Source organism: Cryptomeria japonica, chromosome 3 (assembly GCF_030272615.1).
Source record: "Cryptomeria japonica chromosome 3, Sugi_1.0, whole genome shotgun sequence".
Classification (NCBI taxonomy): domain Eukaryota; kingdom Viridiplantae; phylum Streptophyta; class Pinopsida; order Cupressales; family Cupressaceae; genus Cryptomeria; species Cryptomeria japonica.
In genome coordinates, this window is record NC_081407.1 from 857,248,014 (window position 1) to 857,269,699 (window position 21,686).

Genomic DNA, 21,686 nt, shown 5'->3' on the forward strand with positions numbered 1-21,686 from the left:
TGGTCATACTTATGATAATTGTGGCAGTAACCATCAAAAGTAAAAGTCTTCTTTTGATTAACCAGTTTATTCCTACAGTCATTGGTCTTGTGGCCCGATTTTCCACAATGATTACAAGAGAATTTGAAAGACTTCATACCTCTTGCTTCTGATTGAATTCTTTTATCATCCTTCATTATTTTGGATTTAGATGATTATACAGTTTCCATAGGACCTGAACTGGGGTAACCAAGACCGGTTGTATCATTTGTTCTTCTCTGAGCCTTCAACTGTCTATCTACCTTCTCAGAGATTTCATTGAATTATTTCAGCTTCTCATTTCTCTCATTTTTTAGTTTTCAACTCACTCTTAAGTTGTTCAATCTCTTTCGTCATCCTCTCCTTTTCTTTTGCATTGTCATTCAGTTGTTTATGTATGTATTCATTTTCCTGTGTGAGAACTCGAATCTCTTCATATTTCTCAATCATGATTGCATCATTTTCTCTCAGGGCATCTTCAACATGTCCCCTGGCTCTTTCAGCTTTTGACAGATCTCCTTTTGCCTCTCTCTTTCTTTCATCAACACTTATGCTAGCTTCCAATATATTAGTCATTCTCAGGGCTTGACCTTCATGTTCTCTTTTGAGATATGTGATTTCTTCGGTCAGCTTCTTGTTCTTTTCCATGAGTTCTGAGACTGCTTCTTCAAATTCTTCAGTTCCACTATGTTCAAAGATTTGATCTATGACATCTTGAATCTCATTTAGTTGTTGAGCCAATTCCTTCCTTTTAGAAAGAGATTTTCTCAGTCTCTCTTTCAACTAAGTAATAATCTCATTGGCTTCATCAATCTACTTCTGATATCGGTACTCTTCCATGATCTTTATCCTCAAGTTATCAAGCTTCAATTCAGAGGAATTGTGCTCTGATACCAATTGTTAATCCCACCCAGTACTGAGAGGCGAGGGGTGAATCAGTACATTACCGATTTTTTCTAATTGATACTTTTACTTTAAGTATGAACTAATTAACCATTCACCAATGTACATATTTACTACAGAACTGCAGAATATTACGCATACATGAAAAGATACACAAAGACACACAGATTTATCTCGTGGAAACCCAATAGGGAGAAAACTACGGTGTGAGTAGAAACTCAAAAAAATTGTACTCTTCTAGAGTACACCCAGTGAAGAGCCATCCCTATTAGGAGATTACAAAGACACTAGTTAGGTACCACCCAGTTAAGGGATTTTGATCAAGGCTGGTTAGTGCCTTTACCCTATTAAAGGTAGCCTAGTTAAAGGACTTAGAACATTAGTTAAGATGTTACCCGGTTAAGGGATTTATACAATGGGACCTGTTAAAGTCCACCCAATTAAGGGATTTAAGTTGCATTTATTTCAAAACAATAGATGAATGATCAGATACAAAGAGCTACACATTATCCTGATCAGATCACAATTAGATATCAGTCTTGGTTTGCATTAGTTGTGCCTGTCCCTCACAACTTTGCCTTCTGCCAGTTTGCTGGTACCTGAATCCTGCATTGTCGATCCTTTGTCGCCTGAGTCACTAATCTGTGAAACCCCCACTCTGTCAGTCTTCTATAACTCAACTCTACACGCTCCAAAACTCCCCCTATGCCCTTTTTCACATTAACTTCATTCACCTTGACAACAACCATCTTAGCAATGAGATATGTGAATTTATAGACCCTTAAGTCTTTCGCCAACTTTTCCCTCCAAAACATACCTTTCAAAATTTTGTTGTCAAGCCTTAAATTGCGCTTCTAAAATCATGCAAGAATCTCTGTCAATACTATTGAACATGTCGATATGTCTGTTGGTTGACTGAGAGAAGACTTCCAATTTAGCTAGTTGTAACTGAATGTTACTAGTCTGTCAGTTACCAACTTTTCCGGTGAACCGATCAAAACCTTGTCTAGCCGATTTCTTCCTATGTACCAGTTTAGTCTTTGCTTAGTCGGTGGACGTCCTCCTTACCGATCTATTCACCGCTACTTGATTGACTTAGTTCTTGTTGATCTACTACTTGTCAGTCTACTACTTTCTGGTATACTCACTGCCTAGTTTGCTTACTCCATAAGGATTGGGAAGACTAAGGAGATGATGTTACCAACTGTAGACATATAAAAATGACCATATTCCTAAATGAATATTTTATGTTCATTTCTCTATTTAATTAAATCCAATTTAATTAAATTATCCACCTTCCTCTATTTAATTAAGTAAATTACTCAATTTATTTAAATTAAATTCACTATACCCATTTAATGAATAAATCATTTTATTCAATTAAAACCCCCCTATCCACTTTTAATGAAATTCAAATTTAATTAAATAGTTATCCCAAATTGAATAAATCAAATTTATTTAATTACAATCAAATTGAATGAAATAAATTATTTCAGTTAAATCCTATTATCCCTCCATCCACTTGCAAAATCCCAAACCCCTTTCTAATCCCTTCTAGAATCTTCTAATCACTTCTAATTAACCTAACCCCTCCTCTAAACTTTGTCACATCCCTAAGCAAAGGGAAGTCACTTCTCAAAACCCTTAAAGTCTTTGATAACCATTAAAGGTTTTCAACCTTCAACCACTAAATGGCTCAAAGTCTTTGATAACCATTGAAGGCTTTCAACCTTCAACCACTTAATTCCCAAAGTCTCCAATAACCATTAATGGTTAACTCAAACCCTCCTACATGGTTAAAACATTTGTTTTGACTCAACCTCTATCTAACCCAAGGGTCTCATCAGGCCATTAATGCTTTGACCATGATTATCTCTTAATCATTTGCACAAAGGTTTATCCTTGGCTTAACTCTTAATCCAGTGGGTAAGCCTAACTTAGACTTGACCCTTAGCCTTTAGATAACCATGAGGTCTTCTCAGGCCTTTAATGCCTCCAACCTCTTCTCTCAACCCAACCCTATGTTGACATTTGTCACCATTTCATTGGTGCCAATTGTGCACATGGATCCCCAACTTTCAAACTCAACCATTGATTAAACCATTCAATCTTGACCATCCATTGCCCTGTTTATGCTATAAATAGAGCTCTCATTCCTCCATTATCAACAATCATCTTTCAAATTTGAAGCATTATACTTATGCTCAAATTCTTTCAAGCTTTCTCATTTCATATATGCTCCTCATTTAGCCTCTTTTAGATCAGGAATTAGACTAAATATGCATGCTAGAGTACTTTCTTTATCATTTTAGTTCAATCATAGACTAAATATACCATGTTAGGATAGTATTCATACTAATCTCGTCATCTTATCATCTAGTTTATTGCATTTTTAGCATCATACATAGCTTCATATCTATTTCATACTAAATTTAGCAAAAGCATCTCTCGTTCTCATATTTGCCATCCCTAAACCATTTTGCTCAGTGATCTGAGAGCAAAACATTGGTTTAAGGGACATTGTGAGATAGAGAACCATGGGACCCTCCTTGGGAAGCTGAGTAATACTGCGTTACTCCATAGCTTGCACCAAGAAGTCCTGTGTGTGTGTGTGTGGACTAGTTATTTGAAATATTTTCACATATTTAGTTTTATCAGCCCACTTTTCCCGCATACACCAACAATGACAACCATATCATTTACCTGTCATACAAAATTGCATCAGAATGCCAATAGACATGAACCAAGAACAAGATGATTTTCTATTAGTTAGAAGGAATGTAATAAGACCCTATGGGTCCTTTTTGTAATTCAATGACCTAGGAGTGTGACAAGTTTGTCCATGTTTTGATCAAATCGTCATCTAGGGTCTGGTAGAGCAAATTGAGTCAATAAGCGTCACAATGGTCTAAATTGAGGGATCAAGTGACCACAAGTCTATTTAAGTTATTTTTGATGTTTTAGAATCAAATATAATTATTTTGGGGGACTATGATAGTCTAGAGTCTAAGCTGGTTGAATTATGCAGAAGTTGTCATGTTGTCATGACAATTTTGCACTTTTTGTAAGTCATGATTCTCCAATAGTCAGTCGGTTTGAAAAAAACAATTGGAGGAGGTTGTGGTCATTTTGGAAACACCTTTAAAGGCCCCAAACACTAAAGAATGTATGTTGGTTGAGTTGGTTGATTTGGAAATAAATTGAAGCATCAAAAACTGTTGAAAACTCATAAAAACTGTCTAATTTTTGTTGATTGCATACTGAAGGTGGATTGGCAAGAATGCTCATGGAATGGTTCCTATAACTATATCATGTTACCTTTTTTTTTTAATTTCAATGTGAAGTATTGAAGTGTTCACTGCCCCATTCTACAAGCAAATCTCTATCGGGTAGCCTAAAACCCTTAAACTCCTAGGATTTCATTGCAATAATGGGTTTTGGCCTATCAATCCTTAACTGAACACTCTACCGTTATAGGAGATGATAAGCCATTGTATCATATGTTAGTACCAAAATCCTTTAAGAAGATACAACAGGGTGAAGAGGATGAAGAACTAACCCTAGGTCTGACATCACTATGTGACAGACCAGTTTGATGAGTGTAGTGCGTGAGAATTGAGTGGTAGAGAATTGGAAAAGTGTTTGAATGTTGTAGAAGAGTACTTTGGAGGTTTACATAAAATTTCATGGTTAGTGATGGTCTCCCATTAGGAGAACCAAACCAGTTTGTGGAAGGCGTTTAGTCAAATAGGTCTAATAGCCCTATTAGGTATGTTAGTGCAACATTGGTTGGAATATCTGCAAGTTGATCTATTACCAGAAACTGAGATATTGTTGAGAACTCCCAAAAGGGTATCTAAAATATAATTTGTTTGTCTAGATCCTCAGGGTGTCAAAAGTTATCACTCAATTCCCTCAAATGGAGGCCTAATATCAACTAGTTCAGGTTGTGATCAAGTGAATCAAAATTGATGTTCTGGTGGATCTAAACCATGAAATCCTATTTGAGTGGTGTTAAGGTATTGTGAGAACACCCCTCCAAGGATCATTGTGTTGAATTGGTCAAGTGGGCCATTCAAACCCTTAAGCCTAGTAGTAGCCCACTAATGTATGCAAAGGTGTGGGTAGTCACACAAGAATTTGAGAAGTGTTAGTTGTTTATAAGTGGTCATAGAGGAACCTTTGGGTTTTCCAAGGTGTTGTTTGGTGTCACTGAACCATTTCTTGACTTGGTGTTGTGTAAGGACCTTTGGAATTAGGGATTACCAGTTGAGTTTGAATGCCTTAGAGGTTGGTTGGTTCAAGGTTACCCTCCTTTTGGTCTATTGCCTCCTCATCAGGAAGTCTTCAACAAAATAGGATGAATAATGTCTCCTTCAATGCTTGAAACTTGACATTATTGCTGCTCCTAAGCTGAAAGAAGACTAATTGCTTCTCAAATGCTCTTGAATTCTTGATCTCATGTGCTCTCTTCATGCTCATGTGTTTGATAGATGTTCAAATGAGAGGGGAAATCCTCTGTATATACTCGCCCTTTAGTCAAATTGGCTAATTTTTTGACATGAACCGACACGTAGAGGGAAATCCCGCTCAATTATGAAATAGGACCAAGGGATCAAATAGGGCCCAATTTAGGGAGGACCATGGCATGGCACCATGGTCCTACCCTATTTTGGGGCAGACATAAGGTGCAATTTGAGTTTAGATTCCATTTTCGATGTGCGAGAGCATAATCAAGTCTTCAATCAGGCCAAGGGGTGCAAACACTAAGGTGAAGACCCAAATGTGGTTGAAATTGCAAAGGGTGCAATTTTAGGATGCTACACTTACTAGAGCTAGGAAATGTTTGAAGTAAGATGTTTTATTGATTGATGAATCCTTAAATGAGAAAGATTAGGTGTACTATTGGTAATTATGGTAAAGGAAATATTTTAATTTGTCTATGTTCAAAAGACGTTTTGGATTAATGTGTGCAACTTCCAGGAGTAAGTCGAGTGCAAGGGGGTAGGATGTAGTGCCTCTCCTTGATTCATCTTGCTTTTAGTATACCCATAGATCATATTGATATAGATTAGTTTTCTTTATGATGATTTCATTCTATCATACTATGTCCTAACCCTATTTCATGATTATATTGGATATGATGATGATTTTGATAATGCTTGGTTGTCGTGACTGTCTTCCCACTATATTCATGATAGGAACGATGTCATACCACTCATCATGAGAATGATATGATGTTGCAATTCTCTATCACTTGCTCGATCATTTATGATATATTTTTGTATATGTTGTCTCAAGGTTATTGGTGGTTGCAGGATTGCAGGTACCACACATCAACTCCACCTAGTCTCACAAGTCTGAGCGTGTCTTTATCCCAATGGCAAGTTGGAGATGGCACGAGTTCCCTCTACTCACTCTAGGCTTAAGTTGTCATCCTTGCAGTTGAGTGTCTTGGTGTGAGTTGTCGTGTTAGTATCTTAAGTTGTGGTTGCCTTGTGGTGTTGTGAGTATTGATTATATGATTAGTTAATATTGGATTCTCATAGCTTATTAATGTTAAATTAAATTAATTTATGGTATAGTTTAGATATTTAATTATTATTAGTAGTTTATTGTTGAGATTTAATATTTATTAAAATGTTATTTGATTAATGATTTATTGGTTTATATTTATTTAGTTGATTTAGTGATTTATTGTTTAATTAATTATTTATTATTTATTGTTTAATTGTTATTTTTAATGTTGGTTATGATTTATATTTAATTTGAGTTATTTATTTATATTGCCTTTGATTATGTATTTTATTGGGATTTTGAATTTTATTGTGCCCTTAGCTTATTTTATTATTGGTTAGTTATATTATTATATTTCCTTTGTTACTTGTTTGGGTTATTTAAATATTATATTGTTACCTACCCTTTTATATGACTGGTTGAAAGATTGAGGTAAGTAAATAATAATATTTTATATTCTTACCTCGAATTTCAGAAGGGGGTTGGTATGGAATATGGTATTTTGAATTATTCTGATTGGTTGATTCTATTGCATAGTTTTTGAATGTATTATTATTTATTTGGTTTCCTGTGCGATTGTTGGGGTTAGCTTTTTGGAGTTTTTCTGCGATTTTGGATTGCTCTTCTTTAGATTTCTTTTCCATAACTTATATTCCTTTAGGTTGGAGATTTATCTTTCTTCTTCACATTTTGAATTAAAAAGATCCATTTGCACTATGTCTGGAAAAGTTGCTTGTCGGGCTAGGAATTGATAATGTAGTAAAATATTTACATGGTTGAAGGAAATATTATTTTTATACAGTGTATAAAGTATACTTTGGGGTTATATGTATTTGCATTTAAATATATTTCTTGTAAAATATGGTATTGCCAGGAACAACTATGCGACTTCTTTGTGTCTGTATATTAGTGTTGGTCTAAGTATGCTGGAATTGATTCATCGGTTCTTTTGGGTTGATTGTTACTCTCGTTGAAGCTCTTGTTGGTCTTGTCTGAGTTTTGGTTCTCTGTGCACTGTTGGGAGTTGTAGTTGTGTTTTGAGAAGTAATCCTTCAGGTATTGATTTCAACTTGTTATTTATTTAACTCCCTTAACTTATTATGGATATTTCATCCTTACTATGTCAATTTGAGGCCGAGATTGAACCTTGGTTAAATTCTATGCGTTTAAATCTCATTTTCTAAGTCTTTCTGTGCGGATGCACTAATTTGGTTTATGTGCTAAAAGAATTGGTCAATGCGCTAAAAGAACTGGTCTATGCACTAATCTTTCTTGTGGATGTGCTAAATTTCCCTGTTAATAGCTTTCAGTGTCGATTCTCTTAGGTTTGTTCCTGAACCAGAGGCATTTGTTGGTATTCTTGGTTTTCTTAGAGTTGGTGTTGCTCAGTTTTGGTTGTTTATTTATTCTATGGCTCCAACAAGTTGATAAGACTTGTTGTGGAGGATTGTTATACATATTTTGCTGAGCAATGGATAGTATTATGCCGCATCTTGTGATTGATTATTGAGGTTGTTGAATACTTCATGTTATTTGCATTATAGCTTTGATTGTTGTTTCATAATTAAATATGTTATATATGGTGATTATTATGTGGATTGAGTGAGCCTCCTTGTATTTTTGTATCATTGCACTTTTGTTACCCAAAGGTCTTGGAACATGGTTAGGGGGAGTGAGATTTCATGTGTCAGTTGGGGTCACATGAGAATAGGCCACCAAGTGATTCCTTGTAAGGAAGCTTGTGGGTCTAGGCTTCCGGGGGCTCATGAAAGTTTTCCTTATGTAATCAAGTGATAACCTTAATAATTAATTGGATGGATTGGATAATTAGGATTCATTTAGTCAAGATAATTAATAGTATTTGGGGCCCAATGCTTAGTTCCAAGGAGGATTTTTTGGGATAAGGTTGGGAAGGCCATAGAGATGGTAAATCGTACTCCCTTGTTTCTCACATAGCTTGAGCTACGGTACCACATGTCTATTAGGGTTGATATTCACCTTCTTTGTGATGATAACATGCAATGACATATCTATCAGGGTGTGGTTTTTCCCCTCTATGTGAGGATAGTATGTGATGACACTCCACTCCTACATGTGTCATTATTCATTATGCCATGGTTGTTGATATACCTCTGGGAGTTTCTATGTTTATGATTAGCCTTGTGATGTGATTTGGCTTATTGCATTTGTTTGCTTCTTTGTTCTGGCTCTATAGTTGTTGAGTCTCTTTGGTTATTAGGTGCTAGCTTAGGTCTAGAGTGTTTGTTTGGAACCTTACATCATCTCCTAGCATGGGGGGTGGTTCCACATGGTCAGGTGGTTTGATTCCTTCTTCCATTGGGATATTATTTATTGGTTGCATTAATGCGTGGATGTGAATTCTCATCTCTTCATCTTATGGATGAGTATTGTAGGAGATGGATGTACATGATTTATATGGTGTTGTATTGTAGATTTCATAAGATCATTGTACTTGTACTTGGGAGCTATGCTCCTTGATGTAAATGTAATGATAGATGATGTATTAGGGTATGGAAATGACTCTTGTAGTAGGACATATTGATGTATTCTTATTGTATCTTGGATAATAATTCATTAATGGAAATAATGTGATTGATTCTATTGGTGTGCACTTGGTATCATATTGGGATTAATAGAATTTGCATTATTAGTGGTTGCATTCATGATAGATAGATTAGAAAATGATTAAATGTATATGCATGGAAAGAGTAGATGATAATTGTGTTAGATTGCATTGGATTGTAGTAGTGGTCATGATTACAATGCTTATGGTGGTGTTATAAGTGATGATGTTGAGATACCCTAGGGAAGATAGCTAGGTATTGAGTTTTCTTTTTTTCCGTTTGTGTTATGAGATTATATATAATTATGCTTTTATGCTTTTATGTTCACATTGGATATGTGTATATCATGGATATGGATGTTATGTGCATATGAGAAAATGGATTTATGTGTTGTATTATATGAAGTTTTCAAAAAAAAAAATCTCTATTGTACATTAGTTAGCTTAATTTCTCTAGGGTATTTTGGCGGATATTACAGGAATGATCTTCTTCCTCTTCCAAATAATAATCCTCATCAGAAACGTGGACTTCTTCCTTCACAACATTTTTACATCTATTATCTTTCACAATTAGACACACAGAGCATCGTTCACCCAAACTAGTATCTTGTTTATTCCCTTCCTGCTTGGCCTCTTCTTCATCCTCTGATCCATGCTCTTCAATATAAATGGAATACTTTTGTTAGCAAACCCTTTGCTCTCAATTTTCCTGACTTTGGAGGAACTAGGCTTAGGAGTAAGGGCTTTGCATTTTCCAGGGGTGGTTTTTAGGACCACAATCTCCAAAGCCTCATTAGCAGGAGGGTTTTTTTTTCCTTTTTGCCTTTTTTATTAGGGGTAGGATTGCTTTTATTAAAAAGTAAAGGGTTGGTTTTGATAAACTCGATAAGCACCAAGTTGCAAGGGGCTTCAACATTATTAGTAGGGTAACCATGGTAGGTAATAAAATAGCTTTTATGAGGAGAGTGGTCAAAAAAATATTGGTAAAGAGAAAAAATTAGCCCTTGGGGTAGAGGGGGTGAGGCCCCATTACTAATGTTAGCATTTAAAGAGGATAACAGGTAAAAATAGAGATCAATATTTTACCATGGCAGATACATGATTCAATATAGGAAAGTGGTATTCATAGACATAGTAAAATGCCCTTCAAGTGTAAAATATTTCATAAAATGGAAACTTATCATGGCATATGGAGATGGTAGGATTAAACGATCATAGTCATTCTGCAGCACTGCATCAACCTTTCCCCTTTTTCAAAAAATCTTCATAAACCCTTTGTAAACCCTCGAGCTTTTCTTCTCCACTTTTTGTCCCTCACATTTCAAGCCCATGACTTCCACTATGAGCTCAGGAGTAACAATGAATTTGATGCTTCCAATAGTAATAACACCTTTTGCCACGAGTCGCACAATTTGGCCGATATCGAATTGTTATAACCCTTCATGGCCAAGAAATAGGGAGTCATCCCTGCTCTATCAAAAAGGTCCCACAAATCTTCATTTTGTCTCAACTCGGTATAATCCTTAGGCTTAGAACATTTCAAGGCACCCCTAATAGCTTTTTTAATCACAAAAACAGTCAAAAGAAAGAAGAAGACAAAAAATTGAATGGGCCCTTAGAGATTTTTACAGCCCAAAAAGGAAATAACAGAAGTGCATTTAAGGCTAGAGAGGACAAAATAATTGGTCCAATTATCACATGTGAAATGATCTTTCCATAAATGCCCTGCCTCAAGAAAATACAATTGCAAAGTGTCACCATCAGCACAAATCCTATCACCACTAATGGCAATGATGGCAAGATCATAATGAGGCTAGTTCAAAAAATTCATACCATTCATGACAATAACTTCTCTCATGCCAAAAAAATCCATTTAAAACATCCAGCCTCGACCCCAATCAAAAAGCCATGTCATCATCACTACTTCAACAAAATTCAAATTTGAAATTTGAAAAGATAGAAACCTTTCCAAACCCAAACATTATTCACCCTCTTAATTAACAAGTTAGACATAGTCATAAGCTCTTGGAGGAAATATTATCACCTTGTTGATAAGACTGTCCCCTTTTTAAGGAAATTAGTTCTTTGAGACTAGGAAGACACTGAGGAACATATAAGAAAGTCCAATCCTCATGCTTGAGGCCCAAATTTGTCATTTCATCAATAGCCATATTTCCCTCCCCAAAGACGTGTTAGAATTTGGATTGAAGGAAACGCCTAAGGAATTCCTTGCTATCCTCCATTAAACTTCTTATTTGGACCAAGGGCATCTAGCTTTGTCATTAAGACAATGCACAATCAATTTTGAATGCCCTTCAAGAATAGCATTATAATTATTCTTCTCCTAAAGCCTGTTTAGGCCTTGTTAAGCGGCATAAGCTTCCGCTCTATTATTGGATCCTATAACTAAATTCTTGTTGTACCCTACTATGAGGAAACCTCTGCTATCTCTTAGCACACCCTGAGCTCTAGATATCCTTAGATTCCCCTTAGAACAACTGTCAAAATTACATTTTATCCACCCTTCCTTTGGTGACATCCATTTTCTTTCCTTTATTTGAATAAACTTGAACCAATTAATATTCATTAGGTTTTGGTTAATGCCCCAATTCTGTTTAATTCTAAGATCTTGAAGATTGGGCATAGTTTTCGAGAACCCAAAAGGAGCAACATTCATGTGTTCCTTTGATTTATTTTTTGATCACCTAGAGGAGCATGTAGTTGTTTCTAGATTCTTCGCTGAAAATTTTGTTATTACCCCTCATAGAAATTAGGAGGGAGTTATTTACTATTTTTGGAACTGTTGAAATTTCTTTTTGGCAAAGCATTCTATTGCAATTCTAAAAATCAGTCTAGTGACTAAAAAAAATGTTGTAATGCCTTTTTTTTAAGAAAATGACAACATTTTCTAGACTTGTACTACTATACGAACATCTTCAATAAAATTTCATATTATTTCCTTCAAATCTTCTTTTCTTTGTTTGTAAAGTTATGTTGGATGTGTACTTCATGTGATTTAGTTAAATCCTTGAGTAAATGTCCTGCTTGCAACATCTTTGAATAGGAAAATACATGAATTCATGAAGGTTTCTTGATGTGTAGATGGTAAACTCAACTTTAGTTGTGAAAAATAGTCTTTTCCTTCTTTAGTTTTGAAAAACTCCAAGCCTTCATGCAAAGTACCAATGTATGGACTCATCTATTGCTTATGTTGTGCAAGATAAACCTCTGAATAACTGAAATTTATTATGTCAAAGCATTAGTGTAGGTCCAAAACATCATTTAGGTGCATCACCCTTAGTTGTAGTTTGCATTTTCAATGCAACCCTCCCTTTTCCAGTAGCAATAGTTTTAGGTGAAGTACCCAAATAGAGAACCAACTCTATAACTACCTCGGTTAACCTCTACCATCAAAGTCCATAATCTAAGAGTTATTTCCATGTTTCAACAAGTGGCTAAGTTAATAGCTTAGCTTGGGTGCAACTTTGTTGATAACACCTACTTTAGGTAATCTTGAATCCAATATATCATTTATATAACATGCTTCATTTTCAACCTTTAGAATAAAAAATGTCTATTTCATTGCACAATGTAAATTCGTGGTTTACAAATATCACTTGTAATTTATTTCTATTTATTGTCAACTTAGGCACGTTCCATATTTATGAGTTCAAATGAAGCTCAAGTGTAGGCAACATACCTTTTCTTTTAACACAATCTCAAGATCAAACTCTCTAGTGGGAAATTTCTTATTCAGGTCTGGAATTTCAGCTCTAGAATTTCACAAAATTTCTTCCACTCTGACGATCCTTCTTGTACAAAATCATCAAAGGTCCCTTTACCTAGACAAGATTTTGTGTTCTCATGTAACCACCTAGAAATAACAGGTGCCAACACAAAACTAGCATGTGCCCCTCTAGCTTCTTCACTCACTTGATCAATTGAAGCATAATGGACCTGAGTAGAGAACTCCATCTGTCCATCTTCATTTTCATCATTTTCCACCTTCCTTTGCGTAGTTTAGAAATCTCATGCTTCTTTGTAGTGTGACTATAATCAGGGTCCTTATCCTTAAACTCTAATCTTAATCACGTTTTGGGAGGCTTCAACATCTCCTCAGTGTCTTTTGTCTCAAAACTTATGAGACCAACTTCAAATTGCAGTATGTTATTTAACTCTTGAATCATTGAATAGATACAACATTCATGTGTCTTCAAGATACATACAAAATCATTTGTTATTTTTGTTAGTATGTTTGTTATGGTTTTCATGTTTGCGAAAAAATTATACTATATAAGATAATACAACATTGTATTTGGTTGTATGAGTGTTTATAAGGATTTGAGTCATTAGAACAATTTATTTATGTAAGGGAGTTATTATTTATGTTTATGAGACTATATGTGTGTGTACATGTGTGTGTGTGTGTGTGTGTGTGTGTGTGTGTGTGTGTGTGTGTGTGTGTGTGTGTGTGTGTGTGTGTGTGTGTGTGTGTGTGTGTGTGTGTGTGTGTGTGTGTGTGTGTGTGTGTGTGTGTGTGTGTGTGTGTGTATGTGTGTGTACGCACTAGTAACATCCATAGCTACAACATATAAGATAAAAACAAAAAAATTATTATTATTTTATAAGTTCATAATTATTTATTTAAATAAAAATTAATATTTAAATTAATTTAAATAATTTAGCTTTAATATATATATATATATATATATATATATATATATATATATATAAGTTAACTCTTATTAAAGAAAACTCAAATTGATATCTAACCATTATTAAAGTATAATCTTAATTTTATCATAACTCTAACCCTAATTCAATAGTAACTATAAATAAATCTAAATTGTGACCTTTATTGAGAACCCCAACCCTTATTATATTAGGGTTACTCTTTTAATCCCAACTTTAAAGTTCTAATTTTATATATAATCCCGACCCTAACACTAAACTAAATTGAATCCTTACTTTAATTTAACCCTAATCATAGTTGAAGCTAATTGATTCACAAACTTAATTAAAGTAAAATCATAGTCATAATTGCTCCCTAACACTAACATAAACTTACCTGTAAGATTTAATTTAATATTTAATAAGGTTAAGGGTTGGGATTTAATTTGATTTAATGTTCAATTATGTTTACTGTAAAGGCTCAATTTGATTTAGTGTTAGGGTGAAGGTTGAATTTTCCTTAGTTTAAGGGTTTGAATTGGAAATTTCAGTAATATAGGTGGCCTCATATAAGTTTTAAATTTAGCAAAAATAATAAATTAGAATCTTCCTTATTATAGTGGAGTTAAATTTTTATATTTGTCATTAATTTTGGGTTAGGATTTGACTTAGGATTCAATAAGGATAAAGACACATTTAGGGTTAGTATTAGCACTCAATAAAGGTCACAACTAAAATTTAATTACATATATTATTAAATTAAGGTTAAGGTTACAATTTTAGGGTTAGTATTAGTGCTCAATTAAGGTCACCATTAGAATTTAATTACATTATACTATTGAATTTAGGTTATCATTCAATCAAGAAATAAAATTTATATAAATTAAAGTAATTCTATTAAAATTAAGTCATTTAAATTAAAAAGTAATATTATTTGTTATTTAATTTCACTTGAATAATTAAAAAATCACATTAATTTTTTTTTTTGATACATAAGAGGTGGTTTATATTGATTTATAAAAATGTAAATTTTTATTTAATTTGATTTAAATAATTAATTAAAATAAATTATTGAAGTAATAATTATTTTATTTCTTATATGTCCGAGAAACATTCAATATAACCAATTTCGACAAGTTACCCCAGAGTTGACTCATTTCTCCTCTTACATGGTTTTCAAGGCATCCGCATTATGATTGTTAGAGAAATACTCCATTTGCTAGCGCAAAAATCATCAGTCATTGCATAAGCAAGGGTGGTATGAGCCACACGGCCATATGTTTTCATGAATGTCATTTCAATGTATTTTAAATATGCAAATGGAACTCATCTTCCCCTTCATACCAATAGAAAGCAACCAAAGTGTCAGCTGCCTCTTTCAGAATGATTACACAGAAACTAGACATGAATTGGCCTAGCATCATCCAATAAGCTTCTTATGACATCTTATAAGAATACAATTATCCACATACAGATTAAAAGACCTCATGATCTCAAATTTCAAGACTCTATGGCTGGTATATTTTGTAGGTTGGTTTGCGTCTTTCGACACCAATGTCTATTTAGGGATAAAAATGTATTGTTAATTGTACTTTTTCAATTTATTAATTAAACCGAAAATTAAAATATAATAATTTTTAAAATTTTTAATTTAATTAATAAATACAACAAAAGTATAGTCAAAAGTGCAATATGATCTCTAGATAGACATTGCCTCTTTAGACATTCCTTGTTCTTCTCATTTGATGGTGGTTTGGTGGTTGGTGGCGAGGCTTGAGGAGGTCTTCTTTTCTTGCATGTAGATCAATTGGTTGGTATGTATTCATAACTTTGTGATTTGAGTTTGTTCCTATAGTTGTTGCAAGATAAAAAGTTCATTGAAGATGAAGCAATTGCAGTTGGTCTTGTGGCTCAATAAGCATTTGTTTGATTACCAAGCAAAGCCAATTTTGTATGATACCAAGGGGATTCACTTTCTTAAGGCATTGTTCCTCACTCATATGGATTTTGTGGGCAACTTAATGGTGATTGGATTTGCATTTGAATTTCCCTCTTTGAATCTTCATGGTCATTTGAGTGATGTAGAAGAGTATATATTCATGCTTATATGATGTTTTGGAAGTTGGTCTCTAAGACAATAATCTATTTTGGTCATTTAGAATATATTTCAGGGGATCAATTGTTATATGCACAATTATAATGGATCAATATAATTAAAATTAGGGATCAAGTCTTGTTGAGTGCAAGGCCTCACTATCACAAGGGATGAGACTGAGATTGTAACCAAGAAAAATTTGGTGTAATGTACACCTCTTAATAGTTGTCTTGTGCTCCCAAATCAGTTAGCTAAAAGTTCTTTAGGGATGATGTATAATCCTTAAAAAATGGAAGTCTTCTTGTTTCATCATGCTGTATGTAAATTATATTTTAAAATTAAAATCAATTTCTCACATAAATATATTAATCACATTTGCATGTTGAAGGATGCAACTCTTATCTTGACGAGTTCTATTTTGAAACATGGTTAACACATCAACAATCCAATGTGATAAATAAGTTTGGTTATATCTCACCTTCATGTCCTTATAAAAACTAAAGTGTTGCTCTAGGTCATTAGGAGTATGGAAATGCGGATCTTCAATGTCCTTATAAGTGCCTCCATGAATCATGGATGTCCAACTAGCCAACCAATGACGTATTATTGTCCCACCCCTTCTCTTTCCTACCACCCCTTGGGAAACATTTCCATTGCACTGCTTCCCCTTGACATAAACATCATGTTTGTAAGTTGAGCTCCATGAATTGTAACCAAAATATTAGTTATGCTCATTGCCTCAACCTACAAATAAAATCAATTGAACCCTCATAATACAAGTTAGGTGTATTTAATTTAAGGACAAATATGATGGATAAATGATGTTGATATCATCTTCAATTAATTCATTACTATTAAAAAAATAATCGATAGCATCTATCCAACATTCATGGATGGTGTAGAATGACCTTATAATTCTCCATTTATTTGACATAGAATTAAGTTTTAGTTCTTACAAAAATGACCATATTCATGTAAATTGTTTTATAAAAGAGATGAATTGAATTTAGATATTATTTAATATTTAAAAATATATTAATAATAAACATAAAATTAAATTTTAATTCTTTAAAGTATGAGCTATATTCATCTAGACTAGATTAATATATATAAATGAGAGTAAGTGATTTATATAAATAAGTATTTTACAAGAACTTAAATAAATATTTTTAAAAGCCCACAATAATATTGAAATTGCATTCACATAATTAAAATCTAAAATATGCATAAAGTAGAGTAAAACATTGCTTCAAAAATCAATAAGAAAAAAATCATAATTTTGTAAAGCACTTACAATGTCAAGAGTACTAAATCTTTTCAAAAACATCTTTATCTCAGTGTAGTGGGATATTTATATGTTTTTGAGAGATTTTATTAAATACTACCATATAAAGTAACGATCTTATTTCATTATGTTGTATGTGACAAATCAGGCATTTAATTTAAAATATATATATTATAGTTCAAAATCAAAATCAATTTCTTACACAAATTTATCAATCACAAGTACACATTGAAGGATGCAACTCTTCTTTTGAGGAGGCTATATTTTGAAACCTAGCTAACACATTAGAAGTCCAATGTGCTAAATAAGTTTGATTATATCCCACCTTCATGTCTTTATAAAAAGTAAAGCATTGATCTGGGTCCTTAGGAGTTGGGCAATGTGGACCTTCAGTGTCCCTATAAGTACCCTCATGAATCATTCCTGTCCAGCTGGCCAACCAATGATATATATATTGTCCCACCCCTGCTCGTTCCAACCACCCCTTTGGAAACATTTCCATCACACTACTTCCATTTGACATAAACATCATGTTTGTTAGTTGAGCTCCATGAACCGTAACCAAAATATCAGTCATGCTCAGAACTTCAACCTGTAAACAAAATTAACCAAAAATCTTAAAATACATATAATAAATTTAGCTAAATTGTGTAAAAGATATAATTTGAAGAGATAAGAGAAAACAAAAACACACTTCAACTTTTTAATTTTAAAATTTTAATACTGATATATAATATCTTAAAAAACATCAAAACATACCATGATTACACATATTTAATTTAAGGACAAAAGATTGATAATTAGAAGAACTAAATAATGTCTTATAAATATTATAAACAAGATTTTAGAAATATAAATACATAATCATACCTATCTTTAGAAAAATCTATGTTAAAGACACCAAGAGATATCATTTTGGAGGCACCTATTTTTGTTTAAATTTGCAATTTAAATATAATAAACACTTAATAATAACACCTCTCAACATCTTTTATATTTTTTTCTCTAAAGATAAATATAATACTTATTATAACAATTTCATTATCTTTATACAAAACAACAATCATTTCAATCTTATTTTACTCCTTCACTTTCTTTACCTACACTCAATAACACAAAAAATTATATATAAACATATAATAAATAAATCAAACGATCAAACTTCAAAGTTCCTTAAATAAAAAAACGAATTGACAAATTATCGCCCTTTTTTGGCTTAAACAATACACTCTAAGCTTTGACCTCTTTAGGTGACACATCTAAAATTACACTACTAGGTGGATCCTACACTGCGACTTCACAAGAGCCACTTAAACAAGTCAAAAGCATATAATGTGTTCTCACCATCACTAACATATATATCCATATAACATGATAAGACATTTCCTCGGGATATATTTACATCACCTAAAAAAGTCAAAACTTATGATATAGCTATAGGTTTCAATTGTGTACTTTTCGAATTAAACTCATTGATTTTTGTTTCATGAATAGTGGTTAACCATGAAAGAAGGTTAAACCCAGTTAGCTTGTTATCCCATTTGTACCACTCACTAAACATGAATCAATTTCATGAATAGTGGTTAACTATGGGGTTCTCCCAAGCTTAAGAATGCTTAACTCGCTACCCCATCTGTACAATATCATAATTTGACTTACCCTAAAAAATATCTCCCACTTATCAAATCAAAACTTAAAAATACATTTTCTCGCCATGGATAACATAACCATATAAAAACAACGAGACATTTCCTCAAACTGAATTCCCATACAGATTTCACAATGACACCATGATGTTATTCCTAAACCCTAATACTTCAAACATAAATAAAGCTAATCCCAAGAGCAAGTCAGAAACATATCCATACCTGTTGACAAAAGCTCAAATTATCAATATGAAGCAGCCGAAATTTACAGCCTGCAACTTTGCTACATTCCTCTGCAATCACCGAGGCCACCATGGACTCATTCTTGAAAGACCGCGGACCAGTTCGAGCGAGCAGAGTGAGGTTAATGGTTCGAATCCCATCGACGATACGCTGAACTTCACTTACATGACAGAACTTCCGTGTCTTACAGCGGATCATATCAAACATGGCCAACCTCTTTTCCAGCGACATGTGCCCCAAGCTTCTCCGATATATCACAGCCTCTTCAAAACAAACAATCCCACCACCATACTCCAATTCATCTGGTTTTACCTGATGTTTCAGAACAGCTTCCATAAAATTGGAAACCCAAGATCCCATTTTCTTCACCAGATGGCCCTGCTGATAAAGAACAAATCTTTTAGCTGTTCTGCACTGGTTTTCAATCCGCCATGCTTCATGAGCCACCAAATTCATCATACTGTGCCATGGATTGTTATAATCCCAATTACTGTCTGCTATGAATGTGAGCCCCGGAAGCAGAGTTGAATTCATTGGTAGGTACTTCGGCCATGCAAATCCATAGGAAGCAGACATGTCAGTGCCATTAATGCACAGGACTCTGCCATTAGAGGCCTCTGAAGGGAAGTAAAAGTGCTCTGGATCGCCATTTTCTTCTTTTCCCCGCAGTGTGCTCATGAACCAGGTCCGATCTGGTTCTGTCTTGGGGTTCACATTCGGGTTTTTTAATGGGAAGAACTCGACTGATTGTCTTAGATGGTCACCCATGACTTTCATCTCCTTCTTGAGGTCATTAATCTGATCATTCTGAGTTTGTGGCTGCATGGAATCTGTTAAATGCTGGACAAATTTCCAGTTTGTGAGATTGGTATTCCGCAATGATGCATAGTTTTCCATGACTGTACATTGAAATGTGTTCTGGATTATCCAGATCTGTGAGAGGAGGAGGAATGAAACGGCAATTGGGATTGTCCATCGACTACATTTGGGGTTGCAAGTCTTGGGAGCTTCCATTCTGTCTCAAATCGCAGAACAGGAACATAACCCACATATATATATAAAAGTTGTGCTTGAATGGAGAATCGTAACTAACCTTGCATTTGTCTTGGAGTTAGAGGATAGAAAATATAGACGATGTATTATATTTAATATTGTTTATGTTCTTATTTCTAATTCTTTGGAGAAAGAGAAAGAGAAAGAGAAGAGAAAGTTAGATCATATATTATATGTAATATTGTTTATTGTTTTTATTTTCTAATCTCTTGGAGAAAGAGAAGATAAAATTTAGATGATGTATTATATTTAATATTGTTTATTGCTCTCATCTATCTTATAATCCCTAATATAGTGAGTGGATAAAGATACGAGACATTTAAGTTATATTATGAGTGCATTGTTAAATGTATGAAGAGTTTATTATATTATATTATTATTTATTATTTTAGTATATATAATAAAGGACTTTTTTATAATATTAATTGATATTATACAATAAATCTAATTTTATTGTTTGAGTTTGCTTAACTGTCCATCGAGGTATCCTCACCTCAGCTTGCCTCCTCTATATCTTGAAAGTCGGCAAAAAAAAAAACCAAAATTGACAAAATTATCGCATGATATAAAAATAAAATAAAAATAATTTTATATTATTTTTAGGACACTCCTATAGAGCAGCCATAATTTTTTTTATGTTCTCTTTTTTTAGTGTGTGAACCCCTTTGTCATAATGCAACGAGGGAAACGAAATAATAAATTATATTATATTTGAAATTATTGTTATGCATTATATAATGGTAGTATAATTATGAATTATTTTAATAAATATTTGTAAAATATTTTTATATTAATACATAATAAGGTTATGTTATTATAATTATATAAGAATGATTTTTTATTTTATTATAATATACAATAACATATTTTTAGTAATTATATAAATATACTAGAATAATACTTCCTCACAAGTATTTTATTGAATTGGAGGCTTCAAGGAAAGGTAGTTGATTAGTTACGAATTCAGGGTGGAGTTCGTTGCATAGTACAAAAATGGCAAAGGAAGGTCATTCCAATCTTTGTCTTTCAACCTGGTCACACGAGCTTGCGGAATTACATAGGACTCCGCACATGGGAAAGCTTTTGGAATACGAAGCCAAAGACAAGATGTGCATTTCGATAATCTGGCTTTTCTGGTCTTGCAAGTCAGTTGTTCACCCTATTAGCATTGCAAAGACATTTGCACTATCAAGTGGAGCAATAGCATGGGTGGTAAGGACTGTTATTGGGAAAGATTGGATTGCTTCAAATCCACTAGCTTCGCCAAATATTGTGGCATCCCGATTTGCAACTATGATCATGGATTACTATCAAAAAATAAAATGGCATCGTGTATCCAACATTCACATTAGACTATAGGATGCATCATGGAATTCATGGATGGCGTGAGATGAACTATATAATTATCTATTTGTTTGTTAGCCTAATTAATTGAATTGAATGTATATATTATTTAATATTTTAAAAAATAAAGTAATTATAAACATACTTGTATTAGGTTTTAGTTCTTGCAAGATATTCTATATTAATAAATGGAAGTGATTTATTATAATATATAACAAGTGCCACATAGTGGCTAGTACTTGCCTTGTTTTTAGTATAGTTTTAATAATAAATATGATTTAATTTTAATAATGATTATATTTTAAAAATTATAATAATTAAGATAAA

At 33.3% G+C, this 21,686-nt stretch overlaps 1 protein-coding gene across 1 annotated transcript; it reads right to left on the reverse strand.

Annotated features, from left to right (window-relative positions):
- Positions 1–16,415: 16,415 nt before the first annotated feature.
- Positions 16,416–19,976, reverse strand: LOC131066650 (uncharacterized). The gene is made up of 3 exons (XM_058001463.2): positions 18,942–19,976; positions 17,399–17,665; positions 16,416–16,532 (listed from the first exon to the last, which is right to left on the reverse strand). Exons 1-3 carry the CDS (start codon positions 19,974–19,976, stop codon positions 16,416–16,418), a joined length of 1,419 nt encoding a protein of 472 aa, XP_057857446.2.
- Positions 19,977–21,686: the final 1,710 nt, after the last annotated feature.

Coding starts and splice junctions, on each gene's coding strand:
- LOC131066650 (XM_058001463.2), bottom strand. CDS start 19,976: ATGGAAGCTCCCAAGACTTGCAACCCCAAATGTAGTCGATGGACAATC. Junction 17,666..18,941: donor ATTTGAGCTTTTGTCAACAG/GTATGGATATGT, acceptor TTTTGTTTACAG/GTTGAAGTTCTGAGCATGAC. Junction 16,533..17,398: donor CTTTTTATAAAGACATGAAG/GTGGGATATAAT, acceptor TTTTATTTGTAG/GTTGAGGCAATGAGCATAAC.